This window comes from Psilocybe cubensis, chromosome 7 (assembly GCF_017499595.1).
Source record: "Psilocybe cubensis strain MGC-MH-2018 chromosome 7, whole genome shotgun sequence".
Taxonomy (NCBI): Eukaryota; Fungi; Basidiomycota; class Agaricomycetes; order Agaricales; family Agrocybaceae; genus Psilocybe; species Psilocybe cubensis.
The window spans coordinates 892,133-917,104 of record NC_063005.1 but is presented as its reverse complement, the minus strand read 5'-3'; the positions used below and the strand labels follow the sequence as shown (position 1 = coordinate 917,104).

The window sequence follows — 24,972 nt, the reverse complement described above, 5'->3', positions numbered from 1 at the left end:
TGAACTTTGTTTACAACTAAAGGGTGAAGTAATTTCATTCGTGAAATGAGTATTGTACTCCCATACTCCTGTAATTATTAAGCTACTATTACCAGGAAAATCTTCCTGATCCAGTGTACTATCAATATCCGAAATGGATCGCCTTGTACTAGCATTAATGGAATCGAATATCTAATTGTCAGAGCGATCGAGGGGTGATACTAGACATAAGAGCTGATAATTATAATTGGCCTCCTTTTAAACATTGGAACGATTGCGTTGGATATTCGCTACACACTTCTGACTTAGAGTCAACAGCATTGAAAAAATTGAAGTTCGAGTAGTTGCCGAAATGCCGCTATGCTCAGATATAACTCCGATTAATAATGGCGTAGCCAAAGCAAGACACACAGCATCATAGGGACAGGCGCGGGTGGGCCTCGATAATACGCTCTACTGCTACTCCTGAACTTTTGTTTTGACCGCCTATAGGATTTCCCCAATGGATTCAGATCTCCCTTTGGTGGTGGATAACGGTACCGGTGTAAGTTTCTGCTTATGGTTGCTATACATGTACACTTCGATCTGATAATGCACCCCTCATTCTCGACGCGCAGTTCGTGAAAGTTGGCTACGCTGGATCCAACTTCCCTGAACATGGTGCGCATTCTCTTTGGGTGCGCCATGATTTATGTCAGTATCTTGATATAAATGTTGCCAGTCTTCCCTTCGGTCGTTGGGCGTCCCATATTGCGCGCGGAGGAGCGAGTTGGATCTGCGATCATTAAGGACATCATGGTTGGAGACGAGGCTGCGGATAACCGCAACTATCTGCAAGTGACACAGCCCATGGAACATGGAATTGTCAAGAACTGGGAAGATATGAAGCATCTTTGGGACTATACTTTCGATGAAAAGCTCAAGATTAATCCAAATGGCAAGAAGGTTCTGTTGACGGAGCCCCCGATGAACCCTAAGGTCAACAGGCAGAGGATGTGCCAGGTCATGTTCGAAGAGTATGGGTTCCAAGGGGTATATGTTGCTATTCAGGCCGTGTTGACACTGTATGCACAAGGTGAGTTCTATGACCACCATCTTTTCTGTTCTACCAAGATGAATCTCGCGAAGGTCTCACCACGGGAGTCGTTGTCGATTCTGGAGACGGTGTAACACATATTGTGCCCGTGTATGATGGCTTCGCTTTGCCTCATCTTACTCGTCGACTCGACATCGCCGGCCGAGATGTAACGCGATACCTGATCAAGTTGCTGTTGATGAGGGGATACGCATTCAACCGTACAGCCGATTTCGAGACAGTGCGAGAGATCAAGGAGAAGTTGTGCTACGTTAGGTATGGATTTCGTGCAACTACATGGATGAGGTCACTTAATCATGCCCTGCAACAGTTATGACCTTGAACTCGACAAAAGACTAGCTGAAGAGACCACAGTCCTTGTTGAGAGTTATACTGTAAGATTCAGATGATTCCAATTTGCCCGCGGAACCTCGTTCAACACCTTCTCAGCTTCCTGACGGCCGAACAATCAAAGTCGGCTCGGAGCGTTACGAAGCTCCAGAATGTATGTTCCAACCACATCTCGTTGATGTCGAACAACCAGGAGTAGCAGGTAAGTCATTGTGGTCTATGGTCCGGAGAAATCGCTCTGATTTTGTATCTACGCTTCTAGAGATGCTCTTCCAAACTATTCAAGCAGCGGCTGTTGATATCCGTGCCGATTTGTATAAACATATTGTTCTGTCTGGAGGATCAAGTATGTATCCTGGTTTGCCCAGTAGACTGGAAAAGGAGATCAAGCAGCTGCACTTGACACGACTTCTGAATGGCGATCCATCTCGTCTAAACGTACGTATCTCCCTGTCTTGATAAATGATTTCTGTTACTCACATTCTTGTTTTTTCCATCCAGAAATTCAAGATCAAAATCGAAGATCCACCACGCCGAAAGCACATGGTGTTCCTAGGTGGTGCTGTGCTTGCGGATATCATGAAAAATCGTGAAGATTTCTGGATTTCGAGAGAAGAGTGGTTTGAACAGGGAATCAGGTCTCTGGACAAGCTTGGACGCGGTGAAAGTTAAACGGATTTTGTCGGTGGACTTTGTACAATCGGGCTATCCACTTTTAATATCTGGAAATACATACCACTCTTGGATTATGAATGGGAGGTTCTTTTCATATCAAAATGAAGTATTGTTTCCGTGTAAGTACAAATTGTCTGTATGATTCTAAGATATCATATGTTGTAGATTAGCAGATATAAAACTGGTATTCTAAGTCTACCTCCATGCGACGAATTGATATTATGCCACTCTAAGATGATGCACCGTCCCAGAAACCGTCCCATAGCATCATCTCGCGCACATGGGATATTCCACTGCCTCTGATTAAGTCTTGTCCTTTCACCAAAGCGAGCTCGCGTCCACGCATCCGCCGTGTTTTCCTCAGTGGATCTTCTTTATCCAGTTCGTCATCAGTGGGTTGTCTTTCCTCTTCAGGCAGGCCCTCTGATTGACCCTGGGTCATCAGGAGAATAGCATGAGTCTTCGTCAGTGCCTGAGACACAGCTTCGGAAAGACAGGTTGCGTTGAGATTCTCTGGTGTGTTGTCTGGGTGGAAATGGGCGAGCAGGAGTGCAGAGAAGAGATCGCCGACCCCAGAGAAGTAACCAGGGATGAGAGGCACGCATTGGGCGTGTACAGTGGATCGTGGTGAGGCGGAGGTATGAAGGATATGTGTATCCGCGGCCGAGGGAATGTGTAATGAAGATGATATACAAAGGAGATGTGACGATGATGTGGAAGAGGGTGGAAGGATTGTTGACGGAAGGGCAGCAGCTAGCCAGGACTTCAGGGGTATCGAGCTTATCACAACGTTTGGGACGTGGTAATCTTTGTGAAGAATGTCTAGCGCGCGGTGTAAGGATGGCATATCTTTCAGTTCCACTCCAGTAAGTAACCTGTATGTGGCTGAATTAAAATATCTGGGTGATAATAAATCTCTAGACGTACTCGACTTCAAACCAGTTAGGGGTGATTATCGTTGCTAGTGGTAGCATTTCCTGGTATACTGGGATGACATCAGCAGCAACGTACAGACGACCTGCGTCACCCATTACGGCTGCCACAAGGTATCAACATCTGTTTGGTTATCGAATGGAAGTTGGACATACGATCTAGAAGGTATATAAGGCTGGGTTTGGAATGCTTAAGCTTTTTAGCCAGTTTCTCCACAGCTGAAAGAGCTTCAGCACCGGGTATATAACCTTGGATAGAGAAAAGGTCAGATTTCAAGACCATTGCTTGTATACAATTACGTTACCTGTCAAAAGGCGTGTGGGCCTGAGCAATTCATTATGCTCCATGATCTCAAACATAGAGTTCAGTTCAGCTGCTGTGGTTTTCGTTCCTCCGGAACGACCATAGCCTGTAGATAAACTGATAAGAATGAAAATCAGGATAAGTGAATGGATAACGCACCTGAATGATTCGAGAAGTTTACAGTGTTCACTACCTTGAACCCATATAGCTCAGTTGCAATTTCAATTACAAAAGATAGGAAAGCGTACATCAACATCATATCCTAAACACTGCAGAGGGAATACAGCTGCCTTTCCTCCGACATATCCAAAGACGACATGGGACTGTATGCTGAGTACTCTCTCCAGGTTATTGGCCATTGAAGTTCGTAAACGGTAAGGGGTAGCGCAGTGGGAATCTGCGATGCAGCTTCAAGCGAAGAGATGGGGTATTTATGACGAGCTCGATCAAGAGCTATTGGTGGCCTGATACTGTAATTCGGACGTGCTTGAGAAGAGATGAGAAGTCAGAGCTTGAGGATTGGTAAAATTGATTTCATTTAGACAGCCGGCCCGGTCATTGAGTCATACTTCCCGAAATGGTATGTTTTGGACCAGACATCACGCCGCCTCGTGACCCCAGAAACGCGCCTCTCGGGTCATGGCCTTAGCCCCAAAGTTCTGCGCTTTCTCCACGTCCTTGGTTTTCTAGTAACTTGGCCTACGGTCAGTATGTCAGATGGCTCACGGTAAGGTTCTGTCTAAATCTATAAAATCTCTTATTTATTTATTTGTTAGTTTGAGGCAGTCGTGGTATTCAGCACTGAATGATGCGGAGGCGCAGTTTCGCCAGCTACTGACATCTCCTCCAACCGAATGGAAGCGACTTACGCATTCCACAGATTCATCTCCCGCGAAACAAAAGGGAAAGGCGAGGGCAACATCTATTCCCGAGCTTGGAGATGTTGTGGTGCATCGAAACTCAACGAAGTCTGGGGAGGATGTCTATAGGATGGTGCTGGATGTTCCCACTGGCGAGGAGCATGTATCCCTAGAACCTTGGAAGGCTGTTCTCACGACACCGGAACTTAGGCAGGAATGGGACCCAGCTGTGGAAGAGGCTCACTTGATAGAGCTATTCGACCGCAGCACTCGAATATCCAAGACAAACTATACTCTCGGTTGGCCTGCGAAGTGCGTTGCTTGTTCATACTGATTATGCATATCTGATTTCTTGTATTCAGCCCACGCGACTCTGTGACAATCTCCCGCGCTTTCTATGACGCCACTACTCTAATTGATATATCCACATCCCTTCCACGATCCCCAGATGAGCCCGCCTACCTCCGCCCATCCCCTCCTTATGTTAGATCCAATGTCCAACGTGCGTAGCTTATCCTCTTAACATCTAACTTCGAATTTAAACTTGTGCTAGTATTCTCCTGGTGTATACAACATATCCAACCTATACCTCCCACCTCTCCAAACGATAAGAAATCAGGTTCACCAGGAAGAATACGATTGACGTGTTTTTGGCAACATGATCTCAAAGCTCTCTGGGGTTTTGGTACATCAACGGCGGCGCTGACTCAACAGTTGGCAACGATGACTCTCAGTCTGTTGAAGACTGTGATGAAACGTGGAGGCCGCGTTCCCAATCTAGTAGGATACGGGAATGGTGTTTCGGTCGAACGTGTGCGGTATCAAAACGACCGAGAAGCTCTGACGATTGACTATGCCATCATTCCCGACGACGAGGAGCATCATGAACTTGGTCTGCAAGGAATGGACGAAGTGCATGCATTACGAGAGCATCGCAGATTGACGAGGTCCATTGAGTGTGTACTCCCTTCGTTGGCAGGATGGGATGTCCAGGTGACAATGAAAGGTTCCTCGGAAGAAGTGGAACGGCTGCCATGGTCGGCTCATGCGACGCGCAGCAGCTCCAACCCACTCACATCTTCAACGCCAGATCAAGTCATCCTACGCCTCACACATGGAGCCTTGACAGATGATGATGCCGTCCTCAAAGTGAAAGTTGTTATCGAAGTCTCAGGAGGAACACGTGGGTTGAGATTGAACGGTCTGGCGACAAAAATACATGACCTCGAGGAGCGTGATCCAACATCGTATACCATACCCCAGAAGATGCTCCAGGACGTCGCCAGCGCAGTTGATCTCAGTATACAGACATCATCATCATTTGGAACCGTCAGCAGCGGCGCATCGTCGTCAAATGGGCAACCCATGCGGCCCCACCCCGAACGCACACCAGCTGCTGAGAAATCAATACTGTCTAAAGTTAGGAGAAATTACATCTATTTCTCATCTTTGTTGCAGGAACCCGAGGCTAAATGGAAACGCAGTATGTATTTATCCTTTTCTAACTGTGGGTATATGAAAGTTGATTTCCAAAAGCTACTGAGGCTAGAGGTGTTTCGATTACCCAGTTGGATTCCATTGATCCTACATTGGTTGTGTATCGAGCCGAGGCGACATTTGTTGGTGTGGGTTTATGGGATCTTTATGGCGCTGTTGTTTCACCTGGAGCACGAATATACTGGGACAAGCAACACGAAGATGGCAGATTGCTAGAAGACGTTAATGAGCTCACAGAACTCTGGCATTTCAAGACAAAGCCAGCATGGCCCGTGAAGTACGTTGTCGTTTTAACTTTAAAAGAAAAATCTATCAGATCACTGGAAATAACATGAAATCATTTTATATATAGTGGACGAGACGCAGTCGTTCTTAAGACGGTTTACAAATCTCCTTCCACCATCCACGTCTTTTCATTCTCAGCCGACGACCCGCAGCTCTTCCCGCACATCCCGCCCGTTGAACCAAATGTCATCCGCACCCAAGTGGACCTTCAGGGTTGGGCTATTGAAGCGCTGTCACCCACAACCACCCTTCTCACCCTGCTTGAGCAGTCCGACCCGAAAGGGTGGACAAACAAAACCTCAATACCCACGCAGATGATCAACACACTCGCAGGCATAGGCGAATTTGCAATCAAGTGCGGCGGACCGCCGTTTGTGACTCGCCTCGCAGGGTCGAAGGCCAATGAGATCCGGTATGACCACGAGCGGGGCATGTTCAAGGTGGAATACGAGCCTTCTGCCAGCAGAAGGTCCACGAGCTCTGCAGCAGCTGCTCCGCAGAATGGCACAAGTGGACAAGACGAGGGCGGGTTTCCGGCGATCGAGTGCGAGATTCGATGCGATATTGACACTTGGGGTGCCTCGCTTGATATTGTGGTCGACCCCCCTCCTCAGAATATTACGTGTCTTCGACGGCATCGGTTAAGCGCGGAAGGAGGTGGCCTGTGGCTGACGCTGACGCATGATTCCATATTTGTGGACGATGAGAGGCTGTTGGCGCTTGTGCGGAGAGCGCCAGGGAAGGAGAAGGGCCTGGTGATGGTGAATGGCAGCAGGATCCAGGTTGACGTGGAAGAGCTGCCGGAGCACGAGATCAAGTCACTGACGAGACAGAAACGCGTCAAGCCGCCACGGATACCGTTAGATCAGCCACCGGTGATGAGCGTGGTCAGGAGGCGAAAGGCAGAGTGGACTGGCGCGGAGACTGAGACGAAAGCGGAGGAGAACACTGCGTCGACGAGCTCATGGGCGTCTGCGCCGAAAATCTCGAGTCCGCTTGCAAGGTTCTTCACGTACTACGTCGACCAGGCGACAGCCACGACGCAGCAAGCCGTCGCGGCCATCTCGCCGGCGAACGCTGCTGGCGGCCCGTCAACGCTCGATCCTGCAAAGCCGCCTATGCAGTACGCTCTCGAAGCCTTGGCGTGGACGCAGCAGTTCCACTCGCAGCCGCAGCTGCCGGACGGATGGACGCTCGTGAGCGACAAGGGCATGATCGTGCAGAAGAAGCTGATGCCCGAGATCTCGCCCTTCATCCCCGTGCACAAAGGGTTCAAGGTCATCGAGGGTGTGTCGGCCGAAGAGCTCGCGGCGGTTATCACTGAGCTGGACAGCAGGAAGGCGTGGGACGAGCGGCACGACTCGGCGCGCGTGCTCGAGTCGTACGGCGCGAACGCGCGCACTGCGTTCGTCGTTGCGAAGGGCTGGTTCCCGTTCCGCGATCGCGGGTTCTACCTCGCAAGTGTGATGGCGCGCGAGCACGGCGCGTCGTACACGTCCTTGTCCGCGTCTTCGTCTTCTTCGTCTTCGTCTGCATCGTCCGCGTCCGCGTCCGCTCCGGGTGTACGACGCACCGCGTCAGCGGACGTCGCGGACCAGTCGCCCAGCACAGCGCGCAACGCGATCTTCTGCGTCTCCGCCTCATACAGCCCCGAACGCATCTCCTCCTCCTCCTCCTCCTTCTCCACGGCAAAATACAACCCCCACACACTCCCCCTCGGACGCGCATACATCGACGCATGGGTGCTCGAGACGCTCGATCCATACACAAGGGAGAAATACGCGATCCCGTCCGCGCGGTGCACGCGGCTTGTCGCGGTGGACTTTGCGGGGTCGGTTCCGGCTGCGGTGAATGCGATGATCAATGCGGCGATGGCGCGCGGGGTGGGGGCGCTTGAGGCGTATGTGAGGAGGGATGCGGCGCGCGCGAGTGTGCCGGTTATGAGGGTGCCGGCGTCCGGCGTGGTGGTGAGTGATAGGCATGGTGTTGGTGTTGGTGGGGCAAGCGCGTCGGAGACGGCTGGGGGTGGGGAGGATGCGGGGGGCGTTGGTACCAGTATATCCTCGGGTGGAGGAGGAGGGTGGAAGCTGCGGAGGCGCGATGAGAACCGGGTACTGATCGAGGCGCGTTTCGACGCGGAGAAGAGGGTGTATATGAGTAGCGTGTTGGTGGTTTTCCCACCGCCTCGGCAGGCGCGCGGTGGGTCTGCACGCCCGAATGCGAGGAGAGAGGCGTCGAATTCGACGGTTGTTGGTGTTGGTGGTGTGGGTGTTTCTGCGCGTGATGGTGATGATGCTGATAGTGGTGGTGATGCGCATACACATGGACATGGACAGGGACGACATATCACACCCCGTCCTAGCCGACTCGCGCTCAATGATAAAAGCAGTCTCAGTCTCAGTCTCAAGCGGTCTCAACAGTCTTTGTCCGCTACCGCTCATCACGATGATGATGATGATGATGATGCGAGAGCGGGCCAGGTTATGCCTGGCTCGATGGTCGTTACACCCGCCCCAGCCCCCGCGCCTGCGCCTGCTATAGGTGGGGGTACAGGTGCAGGTGCAGATGCGACGCCATTCCCATCTGCTTCCTCTTCTCCCCCTACTTCTTCCTCGGCATCGGCAAGAGCAAGAGCGCTCTCGCCATCCCCAGCACGAAATATGCAGGTGCAGGTGCATGTGCGTGCGCATACGACGTCTTCGTCGTCTTCTTCTGCTGTCGGTTCTTCTTCTGGTACGGGGTCGGGGTCGGGCTTACAGGCGGGGTTACAGGCGGGCTTACACGCGCGATCGCTTGGAAGGCAGAGCGTGTTTGATATGGATAGAGATAGAGAGAGTGCGCGGTCGCGGTATAATACGCACAGCAACATCGACGCGGTGTCGCCCCCAATAGCGTCACCCCCGCGGACGATGACGATGACGATGACGACGCCGGTGCGGATGAGACAGCGCGCGGCGTCGTCTGGGGCGGGTGTGAGTGTGAGTTATCGGAATGTGCATGCTGGGGTTGGGGTGGGTGGTGGTTTTGGATCTGGGTTTGGTGCTGGATCTGGTGCTGGTGGGTTGGGTGCGTCGTCGTCGGCGTCGTCGTCGGCGTATGCGCTTTCGAATTCGAATTCGAATTGGGCGGGTGGTGGAGCGCAGCAGCAGCAGCAGCAGCAGCAGAGGGGACGGACGATTAGTTCGGGTGCTGGTGCTGGTGTGTCTTTGGGTGTGGGGAAAGGGAAGAGTAAGGAGAGGGAAACGTTTGTGGATTTGGATGCGGATGTGGCCAGGATGAAGATGAAGGAGAGCAATGGTATCAGCAAGGCCGGCGAGAAAGAGAAGGTCAGCGACAAGGACAAGGCCGGCGAGAAAGAGAAAGAGAACTATAAGGAAACGGAGAAGGAGAGCAAGAGCAGGAAAAGGAAGAGCAAGAAGAGGAGGATGGTTGTATTGGAAGTTGTACTGGACTCGAGGATGGTGGGTAGAAATGGGTTTAGATGTTTTGTTGGTGCGCGCCGCAGGGGGGTTGGTGCTGCTGTTGGTGGGGGTGGGGGTGGTGGAGGTGGGAAGGCGGTTGCGTTGGGTGTTGGACCTCTTACTCTTCCTGGGCAGAATTCGAGTGCGAATGCGAATGCGAACGCCTCTTCAGGTTCGAACGCAGATCAAACCCTCGGAACACTCGCAACCACAAACCAATCCCTCGCAACCACAAACCAATCCCTCGCAACCACAAACCAACTCCAAAGCCAAAGCCAAACCCAAATCAACGTCCCGTTTGTAACGACGGTGTATACACTCCCACCTGCACCCCTCCATTCGTCGAGTTTGGTAGATGGTGGTGGTGCGGGTGCGGGTGCGGGTGGGGGAGAGAGGGCGGTTAGGTTTTTGGTGAGGGTTGAGGTTGAGGTTGATGTTGATGAGGGTGGTGAAGAGGGTGGTTTGTTGGGTGTTGAGGGTGAGGAGAGGAGTAGGAGTGAGAAGGAGAATGGGAAGGAGAGTAGGAGTAGGAGTAGAGAGAGGGATGACCCGTTGATGGGTAGTGGTGTGAGAGGACGGAAGGAGGGTAAGGTTGTGCGTGGAGGAGAGTCTCGCGCGGACAGGAAGGACGATGAGAAGGAAATGCCACATGAAGAAGAACAGGAGGAGGAGGATGGAGAACACCAACGAGAACACCGAGGAGAACACCAAGGAGGAGAGGGAAGAGAGGGAAGAGAGGGGGGAAGAGGAGATATGAGACCTCTTTGGCTTCGCGCTTTGCGATCTGAAGGACTTGTGGTTGATTTTATCGTTGAGGGCTCTTCGTCTCCCTCTGTTGCTGCTGCTGCGAGCACGAGTGGTAAAACCACTAGTAGTAGGGCGCACAAGCACGCAAAGGAGAAAGAGAAAGAGAAGGAGAAGGTGTGGGTGAATGGTGTACCGCAGAGCGTGTTTGGTGAGAAGGAGAGTTTGGGTATGATTGTGAGGGATGAGGTTGGGGTTGGGGGTATTGGAGGGTTTGGAGGGTTCGGAGAGGATGTGCTTGTTAGGTGGGTGGTTTGGTTCAAAATCTTTGGATTTCACTTTTATTCTTGCTCTTTACTATGCTTTGAACTTTTTTATTCATTTGTTATTTTTAATAACTGGTTTACATTTACAGGATCCCAAACGAGTACGAGGCGATGTTACCCGAAGAGCTGCGCGTGCCTGTGGGCATTGCGCGGGATTTGCTCGTTAGTCCTACACAACCTGCGCCGCCTTTGATCGCTGGTCAGTCGTCGTCCTCGTCGGCGGAGTTGTTGGCGAATGTGTTGGCGACGAGTGGGAGTGGGAGTGGTGGTGGCGTTGAGGGAGGGGTGTTGGGAGAGGAGAGAGGGAAAGCGGGTGGAAAGGACTCGGAGGTTGGGAAGGGGAAAGGCGGGGATGAGGTGGGTTTTTGCTTTTCTTGGGTTATTGGAGAGTGACTGACGTGGGTATGGTTGTGAATATTACAGACAAAGTCAGAGCTCGGGCAAGGGCGCGCTGGAGAGGTGTCGGCGGTGCAGCAGGCGAGTGGTGGTGGAGATGGGAGTGTGCTGGGCACGGGTGGGTTCTTGGGGTTCTGGAATCCGCTTGTTATGCGGTTTGGAGTGTCGGCGGGGATGGGGCGGGTGCCGGTGCTTCCTGGGACGGATGTGAAGATGCCGGTGGTGCCTGAAGCCGCGGGTGAGGAGAAGAAGAAAGAGGAGGAGGAGGGGAAGAAGAAGAAGGAGATGGAGACGCTGGAAGGCGGTAGTGCAGCGACAAATGCAGAGGTAGAGACCAACGCGGGTGGGTCGGCGACTGCGTTGGCGACGATGGGAGGTGCCGGTGAAGAGCAGAGGAGTAGTAGGGTGTATACGCTGTCTACGCTGGTGTTTGTGGGTCTGATTGCGTTCTTGATGGGATCGCTGTTGCGCTCGCTGCTGTCGCCGGCGGATTTTATCTATGTGGTGACGGACCTAGGGGCGGCGGAGGAGGCTGCTGTGGGCACGGAGGGGGAGGGGGGGCTTGTGGGGTGGCGGGAGATCAGGCGGTTGCTGGAGATCAAGTATTTGGTGGGAGGATGGGATTTCCAGGTAGCTGTAGTTAGGAGGCATTGAGATTTGTGCTGTGCTATTTGCTGTGTATAACGTACTATAACTACTTTTATTAATAAATAGTTTGGATGTATTGATTTGTTTGGTGCAAGTGAGAGAGTTTGTCGAGCTGTTCACTCGTCCCCACTGCTGACTTGCTGTACAACCAAACAACAACCCCTACTCCCCCCACACTTATCTCTCTTCGCCCTCCATAACACATCTCTCGTCGGCAGGTGCAGGAGCAGGGTGCGCTTTACCTTGACACGTGCGTCCTGACAGACTGTGTACCACGTAGTGCGTTTCCATTATCCCGACCCGCCGCTTTCGGACCTAGCCACGCCCCCTTTCTCTCTCTCTCTCCTGCGCTAGGGTTGATAGTCCGGGATCTAGAACTTCTTCGCCGCAGCAGTCACCAGCTAGCCAGCAGGCAGGCAGGACTCCACTCACCTACCACAGCCAGCAAGGCTAGCCAGCAGGCCAGCCAGCCAGCAAACAGCAAACAGAATTCACCCGGAGACACCCAAATTTCCCACCCGACCTTGTCTCCTCGGATTTTCCACCCTTCTCTGCATTGAGCAGTCACTCACACCACCACACCACATCCTCGGTTTTTTCTTTTTCTTTTCTTTCTCTTTCTCCCTCGATATCATACCACACACGTCCCGTTTTCCCTATCTGGGCTCTCGGCATTGGCGTTGACATTGTGGTTTCCCTTCCCCCTGTGGTCTGTGGTCTGTGCGTCTTTTTTTGTTTAAGCTTGTCACATATCCACTATCCACTTCTTTCATCGCTATCCGGAATCTGTTCTGTAATCCGTAGTTCGTAGTTCGTATCTTGCACTACCTCTGTGCACTACGTCTACTCTACTCTGCACTACTCTACTCTGCACACTGTGCATTGTGCGCTGTACACTGTACACTGTTTACGATATAGTGCGCTCTTGCACTTGCACTTCCAATCTGAAATCTGGACCTTGACCTTGACCTGACCTGACCGGGACTTGACAGGTGTCTGTTGGGATTCCAATTTCCGATATCAGTTCTACGTCTACTTCTACTTCCACCTCTGCTACTTCCACCGCTACCTCTACCTCTACTTCCACCGCTACCTCTACCGCCCGCTACTACGACTACTCATCTCGCTCTCGCTCTCGTCGGACGGTCACACCCCGAACCACCCGAATCACCCGAGTGCCGCCACACCAGCCTTTTCGATCGGGCACATCGACTCCGACATCGTTTGTGATATCGGTCGTTGGGTCGACCTAGTACGTCGTCGTCGTCGTCGTCAACACCAACACCAATACGAACATCACCAACACCAACAACACACACTTATAATACACCACAACACCACAACACATTTAGCAGCTTAGTGCAGAACACGAACAAGCACACGAACACGAACAAGAACAAGGATAAGGATAAACATGGCGTCACATCCACCACCACCGCTTGCGCATCCTTCATCAGGGCCTGGCGTCGGTTCAGGGCCGGGCGTTGGGTCGGGGCCTGGGATGGGTATGGGCGTTGGCGCGGGGCCGGGGTCGAGTATGGGTATGGGCGTTGGCTCAGGGCCGGGGTCGAGTATGGGTATGGGCGTAGGACAGGGTATGGGTGTAGGCGCGCCGCAGCCTTCGCCGATGCAGACGGATTCACAAGCTGGGTCGGGGCCAGGGACAGGGAATGGGAGTGGGACAGGTGCAGGGAATGGGAGCGGGACGGGTGCGGGTGCGGGAAGTGGGAGTGGGAGTGGGACGGGGACGCAGCTTTCTTGGGAGGGGGATAAGATGTGCGTTGTTTTTTTGGTTTTTTTTTTTCTTTTTTTTTTTGGTTTTGGTTTTTTTTTTTTTGTTGGGTTTTGTTCGTCTGGCCGTTCGGTTGGGTCTTTTGTTGGGTCTTATTGGGTATATCCTAACTTGCAACTTTCGACTTTCAATTTCAACTTTCGACTTTCAACTTCAACTTGCAACTTGCAACTTGCAACTTTCCAACCCAACTCAACCATGCGCCGCTATTCAACTACAATTGCAACTTCAATTCCAATTGCAATTCCAACATGACCTTTTGACTCCTTACTTGACTGAGTTACTTTTACCTTTTCCTTTTCCTTTTCCTTTGCCTTTACCTTTACCTTTGCTTTTTCCTTTACGCCTTATCCGAAAACGAAACCGAAACTGACTATTTCTCTCTCTTTCTCTCTCGCCTCTCTTTCTCGCCTTGTTACATCCCGACTCGACACTTATTCCGACACTGATTTCGACACTGAACACTGGACAATGGCACCCTACACTGATTTTGACACCCGACACTGGACATTGACACCATTCCACCCACCACCCACACCACCCACACAACCCACACATCCACTTGAAAAAACACACAACCACTCGAAAACCACCCACACAACCATTTGAAAACACCACAAACCACTCAAAAACACAACCACTTGAAAACCACAACCACAAACCACCCACCCACCACACAACCAACCACACACCCACACCCACAAACAAAAAAACCCACACACAGGTTCAACATCTACATCTGGGACTACTGCTACAAACGCGGGTTCCGCAACACCGCCAAAGAGCTCATGGCTGAAGCGGAGATTGTACCTGACCCGACACCGCCGATTAATGCGCGGCAGGGGTTGTTGTTTGAGTGCGTTTTTGCTTTTTGTTTTTTAATGTTTTATATTATTATTATTTGGGTTTATGCGATACCACCACCACCACCACCACTAGCTGGTGTTGGTGCTGTTGGTGCTGCTGCTGTTGGTGTTGGTGTTGGTGTTGCTCCATCTCAGTTGGCACTAGTGTACCCCCTCCCCCTAAATTATATTCTTCATTCCATTTCCGTTGGATTACACCCCGTCCCGTTTTTTTTTTTGCCCCGTACTCCGTATTCTTCGCTCACCTTTGTTGTGATGACTTTCTTTTCTTTTTTCTTTTTTTTTTTTATATATCAATATCCGTGTTATACCGGACGAAAGCAACAACAATACTGACTAGGTGTTTGTTTTTTTTTTTTTTTGATTAGATGGTGGAGCGTCTTTTGGGTGCTCTTTCAGGCGAAATCGAATGGTGGTGGTAGTGATGATGGGTTGGTTTATATTACTGTGAGTTGTCGTGTTTTTTTTTCTTGGTTTTTTTTTGCATCCTTGTATCCTTGCATCCTTGTCTTTCCATCCTTGTCGTTGCATCCTTGTCGTTGCATCTTTGTCGATATCCTTGTGCGAATCGTTGTCCATATCCTTGTGCAAATTCTTGTCCTTGTACATATCCTATCCTCCTTCTGTCCTTTTTTGCTTTGTGTTTTTGGTTTTGGTTTTTTGGGTTCGTTAACTGATCGTCTTGTTTTTGTTTTTGTTTTTTTTTTTTTTTTTTCGTTTCGTCTCTCAATCTCGTCTCGTTGCATCGACATCAATATCGACATCGTAAACAACATCGACATCATCATCATCAACATCGACAATCAACATGGATATCAAATCGACATTTACATCGTAATCGACACGGTACCTTTGTTCTTTGTTCTTCGCAACTCGCAACTCGCAACTCGTCGTCGATGACTGCGCCTCGTAATGCAACGTCGATCTTTTTTTTTTTTTTTATTTGGATGTCAACTATCAATATCTGCATCAACGTCGACCATCGACCATCGACTATCAATAATCGACGTTGGACATCGACAATCCCATCGACATCAACAATCGATCATCGATTTTTTTGACGTCAACAATCGACCATCGACCATCGACATCGACATCGACAATCGACAATATCACGTCAACGTTTCATCCATGAACATGAACATGAATATGAACATGATCTACCTAACTCTAAATCAAAAATACTACGCTTTCCTCACACACGCACACGCATGCTCACAATGATGCGCAAAAACCAGCATCAGGCGCTTCAGCAACAACAACAAGCCGCACAGCGCGCGAACGCCAATGCGCGCGGCGGTGGGCCTCCGGGTCCACCTGGCCCACCCGGCGTCGGGGTTGGAGTTGGGCAGCCTTCGGCGCTGCAGATGAATATGGGCGGTGGGCCGCAGGGTATGCAGGGTATGCAGCATGGTCCGCCACAGCCACAGCAGCAGCAGCAGCAACAACAGCAGCCTGGAGGGCCAGGGCAGGGGCATCAGCAGGGGCAGCCTGGTCAGCAGGGACATCCGGGTGGTATGCCTGGAGGGCCGCCTGGGATGGGTCCTGGGCCTGGGCCTAGCCAACAACAACAACAACAACAGCAGCAGCAGATGAGGATGGTGAATGGGATGGTACCTGGGATGGCGCAGCGTCCGCCGTCGGCTGCGACGGGCGGGCCGGGGCCGGGGCCTGGGGGGTATATGACGAATGGAGCGGGGGGCGGGGGCGGGATGCCGAATGGGATGCCCCCGCAGCAACAGCAGCAGCAGCAGGGGCCGGGCCAGATGAGCTTTGGTGGGATGGGCGGGCATGGGCATGGTGGGCCGCCGCCGCCGCCGCCTGGGATGGGGCCTGGGCAGCAGGGTCAGGGTCAGCAGCAGGCGAATGGGATTGGAGGGCCGCAGCATGGTCCTGGTGGTCCTGGACAGGGTCAGGGACAAGGACAGGGCGGGCCGATGCAGTTTGGTGTGTTGCAGGGACAGGGCGGGAGGCAGCCTGTCATGAACGGGCTCGGTGCGCAACAGCAGCAGCAACAACAGCAGCGGCCGGGTCCGGGTCCAGGGCAGAATCCGAATGGACCGCCTAATGGTGGTGGTGCGGGAGGAGGAGGAGGAGGAGGGGGTGCGGGACCTGGAGGCCCGTTCCAGAGCCCGACGATGGCGCATTCGCCTGGGCAGGGTCCGCCGCCTGGAGGACCGGGACAAGGGGGCCCGATGGGTCCGCAGGGGCAGGCGCCGATGGCGCAGCTGGGAGGACCTGGTCCGGGGCCGTCGCCGCATATGCCGCCGATGGGTATGAGACCTGGTCCGCAGGGTATGCCTCCGCCTTCGGGGGGTGTCAACGGTGGTGGCGTCGGTGGTGGTGGTCCTCAGCAACAGCAACAAGGAGGTCAACAAGGAGGACCGGGAGGTGGGCCGCCGACGCCTGGGTATGCGCCAGGGCAGACGCCCGGTCCGCCTGGTAGCCAGCAGCAGCAGCAGCAGCAGCAGGGACAAGGGCAAGGTCAGCAGCAGCCAGGACAGGGCGGTCGTCCGCCGAGCCGCACGAACACGCCGCGCGGGAGCGCGGGTGGTCCTGGTGGTGGGATGATGCCGCACGCCAGCCCGTCGCTCGCAGCAAGGCAGACGCCCGGCGTTGGACCGATGGTAGGTGTTGTACCCGGTATGGGCGTCGGGCTCGGGGGGATGGGCGGGCCGCCTGGGATGATGGTTGGCGGTGGACTGCCACCTGCACCGCCGCCTCCTGGGGGTATGCCGATGAGCATGGGTATGGGCGGGATGGGTGGTGGGGGAGGTAATAGTGCGAGTGCACAGGATAACCAGATTAATGCGGAGATTATGGGTATCCAGACGCATACGCTCAATGCGCTCAAAGCTGAGTTGGGAATTGGGGATAAGGATTTGACGAATCTTTCGATGTTGGAGAAGGTGTGTGTTTTTGATTTTTTTGCTTTGATTTTTTAGTTGTTTTTTTTTTCTTGATTTTTTTTGGCGGCATGGATGTGTCTGTGTTTGGGGTTGGCTGATGGCTGATGCTGATGTTGGTGCCTTTTTTTTGTGATAGAATCGGATTTTGGCGATGTGGAAGACGAGGAATGGGAAGAGTGGGCCGATGCAGGGTATGGGTGGACCGCCGCAGGGACAGAGGCCAGGTCAGCCTGGGCAGCAACAGCAGCAGCAGCAGCAGCGTACGAAGCGTAACAGCACGTCGCCGGGCGAAGAGGTGCGCTTTTAATCACTTTTCATTTGTTTTATATGGTTTTTTATACCTTTCTTTTAATGTAGCACGAAACGCTGCCACGTACCGAGTCCTCGCCGCCTGAGCGCAAGCGGGTGAAGCGCTCGCCGGCGGATACACCGTTGATGGGGTATGCGCAGCATCCTGGTCAACAACAACAGCCAGGTCAACCTGGGCAACAAGGACCTGGCGGCAGTGGTGGGCCACCTGGAAGTCTCCAGCAGCAACAACAGCAGCAACAGCAACAGCCAGGTCAGGGTCCACCGGGCCCAGGACAGCAGCACCAGATGATGATGCTGATGGCGACGCGCTCGCAGCCGCATCACCCGATGGGTAATGCTGGGTTAGGTGGTGGTGGTGGTGGTGGTGGGCCGGGAGGTCCGCCGCCGGGTGCGCCTGGGGGTCCTCCTGGGCCGATGGGCGGGCAGCCTGGGCAGCAGGGAGCTGGGATGATGGGCATGCATCCGCCCGGTCCTGGGGGTATGATGCAGGCGCCGCAGCAGGCGCAGATGCATGTGAGTGGTTTTTTTAAGTATGGGGTTGTGTTTTGTTTTCTTTTTACTGATGTTCTTTTTTTTCTTTTTTTTTGAAGATGTATCATATGAAACAGGAGCAGCCGTTTAACCCTGGACCGCCGCCGCCTGGGCCAGGTGCGCTGGGCCAGTTCTCAGCGGGCCCGCTGAATAGGATGGGCGCGAAGCCGCCGATGGTGGGCATGATGCCGCCGCCGTCGCCTGCACAGGGCGGGCCGCCCAAGACGATCAAGCAGGAGGGCGCAGGCGCGGGTGGTAGCGGCGCTGGTGGGAATGTGAACTCGCAAGGACCGAATGGGCAGGGACAGGGGCAGCAGGGGCAGCAGATGAACCCGGATGGGTCGCCGAGGAATGGGCCGCCTGGAGCGGGGGGTGCGTCGGGAGGAGGGACGGCGCCGCCGACGCCTGTGCCGGGTAATAGGCCAAATCCTCAGCAGGGGCAACCTGGAGGACCACAGCAACAGAACCCTCCTCCGCCTCAGCAACAGCAACAACAGCCGCAGCAGTCGCAACAGTCGCAACAGCAGCAGCAGCAGCAGCAACCGCAGAATCAGAATCAGAATCCGATGAGCGGGATGATGGCGTCCTCGTCGCCCCTTCTGAATCTGCCGCCGACAGGCGGGATGGGTGGGCTGGGTGCTGACATGTTCACGTTTGACAACATGGTGGATGATTTCGAGAGCAACTTTTTGGTTAACAATACGACGGGGGATATCAATTTCGAGCGGGACTTTGGGCAGTGGTTTAATCACCCGGATGATCTCGGCTCGGGGCTGGATATGAAGTGACAATGAAAGAGTATGGGAGTGCTGAGAAGGAAGGAAAGGAAGGAAGGGAGGAAGGGGTATGCGGGCTGGCTTTTGGGTTTGTCCGAAAGTCTTTTTTGTGTACCTTTTCTTTTTCTTTTTTTTTCTTTCTTTTTTTTTTTTTGGCGCTCTCTATCTGGCATTGTGGCCCTCTGCATAACACACCTACTGCAGCTAGCCTTGCGTATCATGCATACGCTGACCCCTTCCCCTCCCACTCTCACTCTCGTCGTCATTGTTGTCGCTTTTTTTTTTTGTCTCTCGTCTGTTTGATCTCATATCCGCATCATCTATTCCCCCCTCATCCTCATCTTTGCATTGCATTGCTTTTTTTTTCTTCGTATAATATTTGTACTACTCTCACCCACACCCCTGCCGTACTTGCTCTTCTATGCAGCATGCACCGATTCCGGACCCAGATATCGACTTCGACATCGACGTCGGTGTTGATTATGGTATAACCCAACGCCAATCCCCCCGATACCTCTGCATTCTATATCCTGTCCTACACACACACACACGCACACGTGCACACGCAACACCCGCGCAAAAAAAGGCTGCATACGTGTAGTCACACCCTCATCGCACAAGCACAAAGTCAAACACCAACACCGACACTACCCGTAACCCATAACCCGCAACCCGTAACCCCGCCCACTCACTGCCTGGGCATTTACCCCACGTCTCATTTTTGGAGGTTATTTTTGATCATTTTTTCACTTTGGAACAAGCATCATCTATCCCCCCTCTGCCTTCATCCTTCATCCATCATCCATCCTCTCATACCGTGTATACCGTTACTCCTCCCCTCTATAACTCTGCTACTCCTCTACTCCAAGTCATTGGTTTTACGCCTATCATCACCACCACCACCACCACTACCTCATCCTCCATCGTCTCCTTCCATTATATCTACCCTTTTTCTTGGTCTTAGATCTGCTTCCATCTCTCTCTTTTTATCCTTTGATTCGTCTTCTTTTGTTTGCTTTTGCTTTTCCATACATGTCTTCTTTTTCTATTTTTCTATATTCCAAAACTTTCATCTTCATCTTCCATCTACTTTACTTCGCATCTACAAAAATGCCCTCTCCCTTAACATTGCTTTTTTTTTCAAGTTTGCTGTTTTGTTGTTTTTTTACGCCTTTCGATTTGTTGTTTTAGGTACTGTTTATCTTACTTATCTTATCGTGCGACGCGACTCGATGCGATACACCCAACTCCTCCGACTCTGAGTGTTCGTTGTCGTTGTCGTTATCGTTGGTTTTTATCAAAGTTCTAACACGTTCCGACATCATTCCTCGATTTCTTTTTTTCATCATCGATTTCTTCGCTATATCGCTGCTCTCTTGGTCATTTCACATTCGCCTTTTTTTCTTCTTTATCTGATTTATCTTTTGCAGCCCCCCTCCCCTTTCTTTACTCATAATTTCTCTTTGTGCTGCATCCTTCTCTCTCTCTGTGTCTCTCTCTGTCTCTCTGTGTCTCTCTGTTTCTTTTGTCTGTCTCTTATCTCTGTTTCTCTGTCTTCTTCTCTCTATCTCAATCTCTATCTCTGGTCTTTTATCTCTCAGCTACCTCTCATACTCTCTACCTCTCGACTAGCTGAATGTTCGATCGATCGATCGATCGATTGGTTGGTTGGTTTGATCGATTGAATACAACATTTTTTTGTCTATTCTCATGTTATCATCTCAGCTCAACTCAACCTCATCGAGTCGAGTCGAGTCGTCTTTTTGGATGGAAGTGACAGCTGAGCGCTGAGCGCTGCGCTTCGTTGGGTAAGGTTGATGTGTCGTTGGTAAGGGATCTGCGATTATGCCAAAAAAAAAGCATCAAAAAAGTCGAAATAAAAAATAAAAAATCAAAAATAAGATCAAGCGGGAGCGGACCCCCAGGGCCCCAAGCTCCAAGTCTAGTACATCTACGTCGAGTATAGTTGAGATACGAACTCTTTTGGCGGATGCCACTTCGAGTCCCTTCCGAAGCTCTGGAGATGCTGATGCTGATGATGATGCTGATGATGAACATGAGAAATGCACACACTCCATTCCGTCCGTCTCTCCGCTGCTGTCTCCTCTCAACGTGGCCACTGACTTGGCCATGGCCGCCATTGGGAAAATGTGAGCTAACTACGTACGGGTTGCTCAGATAAAGGGCCAAAAAACTATTACTGTACTATGTACACCGTCAATACTAGTAATATCCCGTGCCCACCGCCAGGTCCCTAGCACCCTGAACTTTAAACCCGTAAATGGGTTTGAATCTCCATGATTATTATACTTAGTGAAATGCCAAAACAATGGCTGGCAGCTGATCAGTCTAGTCTAGTCTACACCTGAACGACGGACGACCAAAAAGATCAACAACGAGCATTCTTGCAGAAGTTTGCTGCGTGGTCCGGAATTCAAAAAAGAAATTTTTTTCTAAAATTGAACGTGCTAAGCTTTACTTTAGTGTGTATCTGTGTATGGCTGGACTGCGTGAATGAACGAAGGGTGATATAAAAGATGGTTGTGTTGATGATGTTGATGATGGAGGGTATCGAAATGAGTGGTTGCGGGGTGTGTGCAACAGCGCTGGTATACTACAACTAGAATGGAAGAAAAAGACGCAAAAGATAGAGATATATATATACATCAGGGGATACAACGAAAACGAAGGTCGGATAGAAAGAGAGTAAAGTTAATGTTCAATATACATACATACATACATTCTAACGTCCAGGATATGGCGGAAGTGGCTCAGGGGGGCGACTGTGGCTTTGAACCACCCTGTTGGTTCCAGGCCTGTAACCCATGACCACCGTCTGGTCATCGTCGTCCGGCAAAGCCACAAAAGGCCGCTTCGGCGACGGCAGAAGCGTAAGGGAGCTCGACGTCGTCCACCGCGAAGTCTCGCTAAAACGGCTGAACCGGAAAAAACGAGCAACGTTCGGACGGTTGGTTCTCGGAGTGTCGGGCTCGCTCTTCGTCGGCAACGCGCTGAGCGGGGCGACTTGGAAGAGGGTGTTGGCTGCCGTCGATGATGAAGATACCGTCAGACGCTTTTTCGAGGCGTTGACTTGGCGTTGGTTGCTGCGAAGTTGCGCTGGAGATTGCCGTGCGAATGGGTATTCGTGTGAGAATATCGCAGGCAGGGTGGTGGTTGCCTGATGACCTCGTTTCGAGACTTTGGGCATTCCTGTATTTTTTTCTTCGCACTTGCATCCGTTCATCCGGTTGCGTCGCCGTCGCCGTCGACAGAACAAGTAGGTGTACAATGCAAGGAAAAAAAGTGACAGACCTCCTACAACAAACCCTATCACCATTTTCTCTTTGAATGACATTTGGCTAGAGTGATGATCGTGATCCTGTTTTTTGTGTTTATGGTCTGAGGTCTCTGATGGGGTGGAAGACGGGAGGGTGTTGTCTGATGAAGTTGAAGATGGGAGGGGTGATGAGAGAATACCGCTAGTGCTGGCTTGTATTTCGGAATTGAGCAGCACTAGATGCGAAAGCGTTAAATTTGAAAATCCTTTAGTGAAAATTGTAATGTTATGCTGGCCGGATCCAAGATCTGGAATTTTGAAGAATGACCTTCGAGGTGACTTATCACCGTCGTTGGAGTCTCGATCCACTGGCCGGAATGTTTGGCTAGAATCGAGAGAAAATTGAATGGATTGGTTAAGCGAATTGTTCGTAGTGGAAGGTGTATCACAGAACCACTGAAGACTGCTTCCTATGGCGTAATGTAACCAAATGCGTCGTCATTTGTGAGATCTAATTCACAACTCACCAATAAAAGAAAAAGATATGTTTGCTTGCCCATTTGTTGCGATGTGACTACCATTGACTTGCTTCCAGTCACCTTCGTAGCGTATTGCAGGATCTGAATGGGGCACATAAATCGTAACGTCATTCAAAGGTATAGTGGGATCCGGTCGATAAAGTATACGCTCGAAGCGAAGACTGTCTCCGCCATTGTCAGTAAAGTTCAACATCACTGTATGAGAGCCGGCTTGTGCATCGGAGTGCCACTCGCAGAGACGGTCATCATCATTCGTTGCATGATTTGTGTTGTTAGAGTTAAATTGCTGCCCATCTAGAGCGCAAACCAAGGTCGGACTGACACTTCGGTTGTCTTGGTTGATTTTTCCATATATCTGGACCTTGGAACCTTTTCACGCAAATAAACATTATCATCGAGGATAGTATACGTGTAATAGCGATCACTGACCAAAAAATGTATAGGACAGGCTAGCTTTCCCTGTTGTGCTATTCCCTCCATGATGGGTGGTCTTCCAACCTGTGGAACTGAATTGGATATCGTTGTTCTTGGCGATGACCTCCCGACTGGGCTGAGGATGAGGATGATTGCGAGCGGGCATCACATAGGACCAATGCTAAACACCACAGGTAATATGGTCTATAAGAGAGGGTCAAAGTGTTTGCTCAGCGGTGCCCTGCACCGCCCAAGCGCAGCGATATCAGACTGACAAAGTGTGATAGCTGGCAAAGCGCCGCGAGCGTTGATGGAGTGTCTTGATTAAAGGGTGACCCACGACCATTTTGGACACGGCTGACTGATATGACAAAGAGCTCTGGGTCTTATCACTTGATGTGACAAATGAATGTTCTCGTTTCTGCAAATATGAAAGTTCCGTGTATACATGGCAGTGATGGGCAGGAGTTGCAACCAAGTTGCAACCAGGAAACCAGCGAAAGTGTGACATCATTGTTCCCACGTGATGCTTGCCGCAAAGGGAAAATCAATGAACAAGAGTAGAATGCTTGCCAGCATTATCTCTTAGCACATATACTGGGTCAATGGTATATCATAGATGTGAATGTCAGTACAGAGTTCTAGTTGTCGAGCCCTTTGTCACATCAAATCAACAAGGATTGACATCACAATGATCATGATCATGACCAGTACTCCGTGTATCTAATTTCAGATTCAACTGTCAAATTTTACAAGCATAAACGGTACATGTTTTTTTAATATTTTCTCCATTGATGTACATATGACCTACAGCTTTTCGACGAAGTACTTGAGCTCATTCAAGGTATTTGCCTACCCCATTCAAATTAAAAACTTTTAAACATTCAAGGCCCCCTCATTAGCGCCTCCACTGAACATGTTGGCACCCGCACCTAGGATTTGACTTCCAGTTGCGATAGCTCCATCTCGGAAATTGGCTCCGGCTTGCATTGCTCCATGTGAAAACAAACGCGCTGTATTTTGGATATCATTTGTGGCTAAAACAATTGAGTTGAAAAATGAATATTTGAGAAAGACATGATCATGTACCGTTGGTAGAAGAAAGACTCACATTTTTTAGCTGTCTTAGCTGGCGGCATAATTGTCTTACTGTAGTCCTTTGAAGCAGTTAATTCAGTGTTCCCTCCTGGAACATTCCCAGCGTCTCTTTTGAGATTTTTCTGCGTGGCTAATTGCAATAGTGAGCGAGATGGCATATATCATTGTCACTATTGATGAGCACCTTCTGCCAAAGCCGCTTCATGGGTTGTAGTTGCCTGTACCGTAGGTGTCGGGCGCACGGCTCTACTAGTGTTATGGTGGTGGTGATGATGATGATGATGGATAACGCTTGGTTGAACAATCGGGCTAGCAAGGGTGCCGTAGTTTGAAACAGCAAGCACAGCGAGAGCTACAATGTACGTAGACTTAAACATTCTGAGAGAGAATTGATAATTGAAGCTGTAGGATTTGCTGTAACTGGTGGGGTGCTAGGTAGTTACATGGAACTTGCGTTATATACTTTTGCTTCTCCATATTTCATGGTCTGGCAAGTTTGCTTACTGTCACAAAGAAGCCTCATCTATCATCTTTAGCATTGACGCAAACTCTAAGCGAGCATACATGGACGTAGCGTTTGACCTCGTCAATGTAGATTCTACCTTATGCCGAAAGTCTCCATTTTCATTTTTACATGTAGCCCGTAAAATGTCTCTGGCTTAAATTCTTTGCATTCCTGGTCTAGTTGTGGACACTTTCTTACTCTCTAATGACCATATACTTGTTATTCTCTTTAAAATCGTCTATCTAAAATCGTCTATGTATGAACTATAAAATACATGTCTTCATAAGTTGGACCGTCAGAACGTGGTTTAAGCACCCCCGGAAGATACATGATTTGAACTGATATGTGACGTACTAACTTGATATAGTGGTGATTGTCGTTTGCCAATTTTCGTCCAATGTTAACCTAACGGTATGCGGC

General features: G+C 50.9%; 7 protein-coding genes across 7 annotated transcripts; 4 read left to right on the top strand and 3 right to left on the bottom strand.

Annotated features, from left to right (window-relative positions):
- Positions 1–481: 481 nt before the first annotated feature.
- Positions 482–2,077, top strand: JR316_0007838 (Actin- protein 2-B; the record flags this gene model as incomplete). Its single annotated transcript, XM_047893560.1, has 8 exons — positions 482–523; positions 597–639; positions 701–1,054; positions 1,108–1,330; positions 1,386–1,449; positions 1,505–1,607; positions 1,668–1,843; positions 1,907–2,077. The coding sequence occupies 8 exons, from the start codon at positions 482–484 to the stop codon at positions 2,075–2,077; spliced, it is 1,176 nt and encodes a 391-aa protein (XP_047746875.1).
- A 232-nt stretch (positions 2,078–2,309) lies between these two features.
- On the bottom strand, positions 2,310–3,675 carry JR316_0007837 (Putative pyridoxal kinase C6F6.11c; the record flags this gene model as incomplete). The annotated part of the gene is made up of 6 exons (XM_047893559.1): positions 2,310–2,955; positions 3,008–3,116; positions 3,169–3,261; positions 3,318–3,422; positions 3,476–3,509; positions 3,565–3,675. The coding sequence occupies 6 exons, from the start codon at positions 3,673–3,675 to the stop codon at positions 2,310–2,312; spliced, it is 1,098 nt and encodes a 365-aa protein (XP_047746874.1).
- Positions 3,676–4,026: 351 nt separating this feature from the next.
- Positions 4,027–11,539, top strand: JR316_0007836 (uncharacterized protein; the record flags this gene model as incomplete). Its single annotated transcript, XM_047893558.1, has 8 exons — positions 4,027–4,043; positions 4,093–4,488; positions 4,539–4,678; positions 4,730–5,659; positions 5,713–5,950; positions 6,026–10,468; positions 10,579–10,846; positions 10,913–11,539. 8 exons carry the CDS (start codon positions 4,027–4,029, stop codon positions 11,537–11,539), a joined length of 7,059 nt encoding a protein of 2,352 aa, XP_047746873.1.
- Positions 11,540–12,947: 1,408 nt separating this feature from the next.
- Positions 12,948–14,531, top strand: JR316_0007835 (Transcriptional corepressor-like protein; the record flags this gene model as incomplete). The annotated part of the gene is made up of 3 exons (XM_047893557.1): positions 12,948–13,309; positions 14,050–14,181; positions 14,513–14,531. The coding sequence occupies 3 exons, from the start codon at positions 12,948–12,950 to the stop codon at positions 14,529–14,531; spliced, it is 513 nt and encodes a 170-aa protein (XP_047746872.1).
- Positions 14,532–15,411: 880 nt separating this feature from the next.
- JR316_0007834 (uncharacterized protein) lies at positions 15,412–18,731 on the top strand (the record flags this gene model as incomplete). The annotated part of the gene is made up of 4 exons (XM_047893556.1): positions 15,412–17,100; positions 17,237–17,395; positions 17,458–17,925; positions 18,003–18,731. 4 exons carry the CDS (start codon positions 15,412–15,414, stop codon positions 18,729–18,731), a joined length of 3,045 nt encoding a protein of 1,014 aa, XP_047746871.1.
- Positions 18,732–21,462: 2,731 nt separating this feature from the next.
- JR316_0007833 (uncharacterized protein) lies at positions 21,463–23,115 on the bottom strand (the record flags this gene model as incomplete). The annotated part of the gene is made up of 3 exons (XM_047893555.1): positions 21,463–22,466; positions 22,524–22,904; positions 22,965–23,115. 3 exons carry the CDS (start codon positions 23,113–23,115, stop codon positions 21,463–21,465), a joined length of 1,536 nt encoding a protein of 511 aa, XP_047746870.1.
- Positions 23,116–23,825: 710 nt separating this feature from the next.
- On the bottom strand, positions 23,826–24,424 carry JR316_0007832 (uncharacterized protein; the record flags this gene model as incomplete). The annotated part of the gene is made up of 3 exons (XM_047893554.1): positions 23,826–23,986; positions 24,061–24,177; positions 24,232–24,424. 3 exons carry the CDS (start codon positions 24,422–24,424, stop codon positions 23,826–23,828), a joined length of 471 nt encoding a protein of 156 aa, XP_047746869.1.
- Between the last annotated feature and the right edge of the window lie 548 nt (positions 24,425–24,972).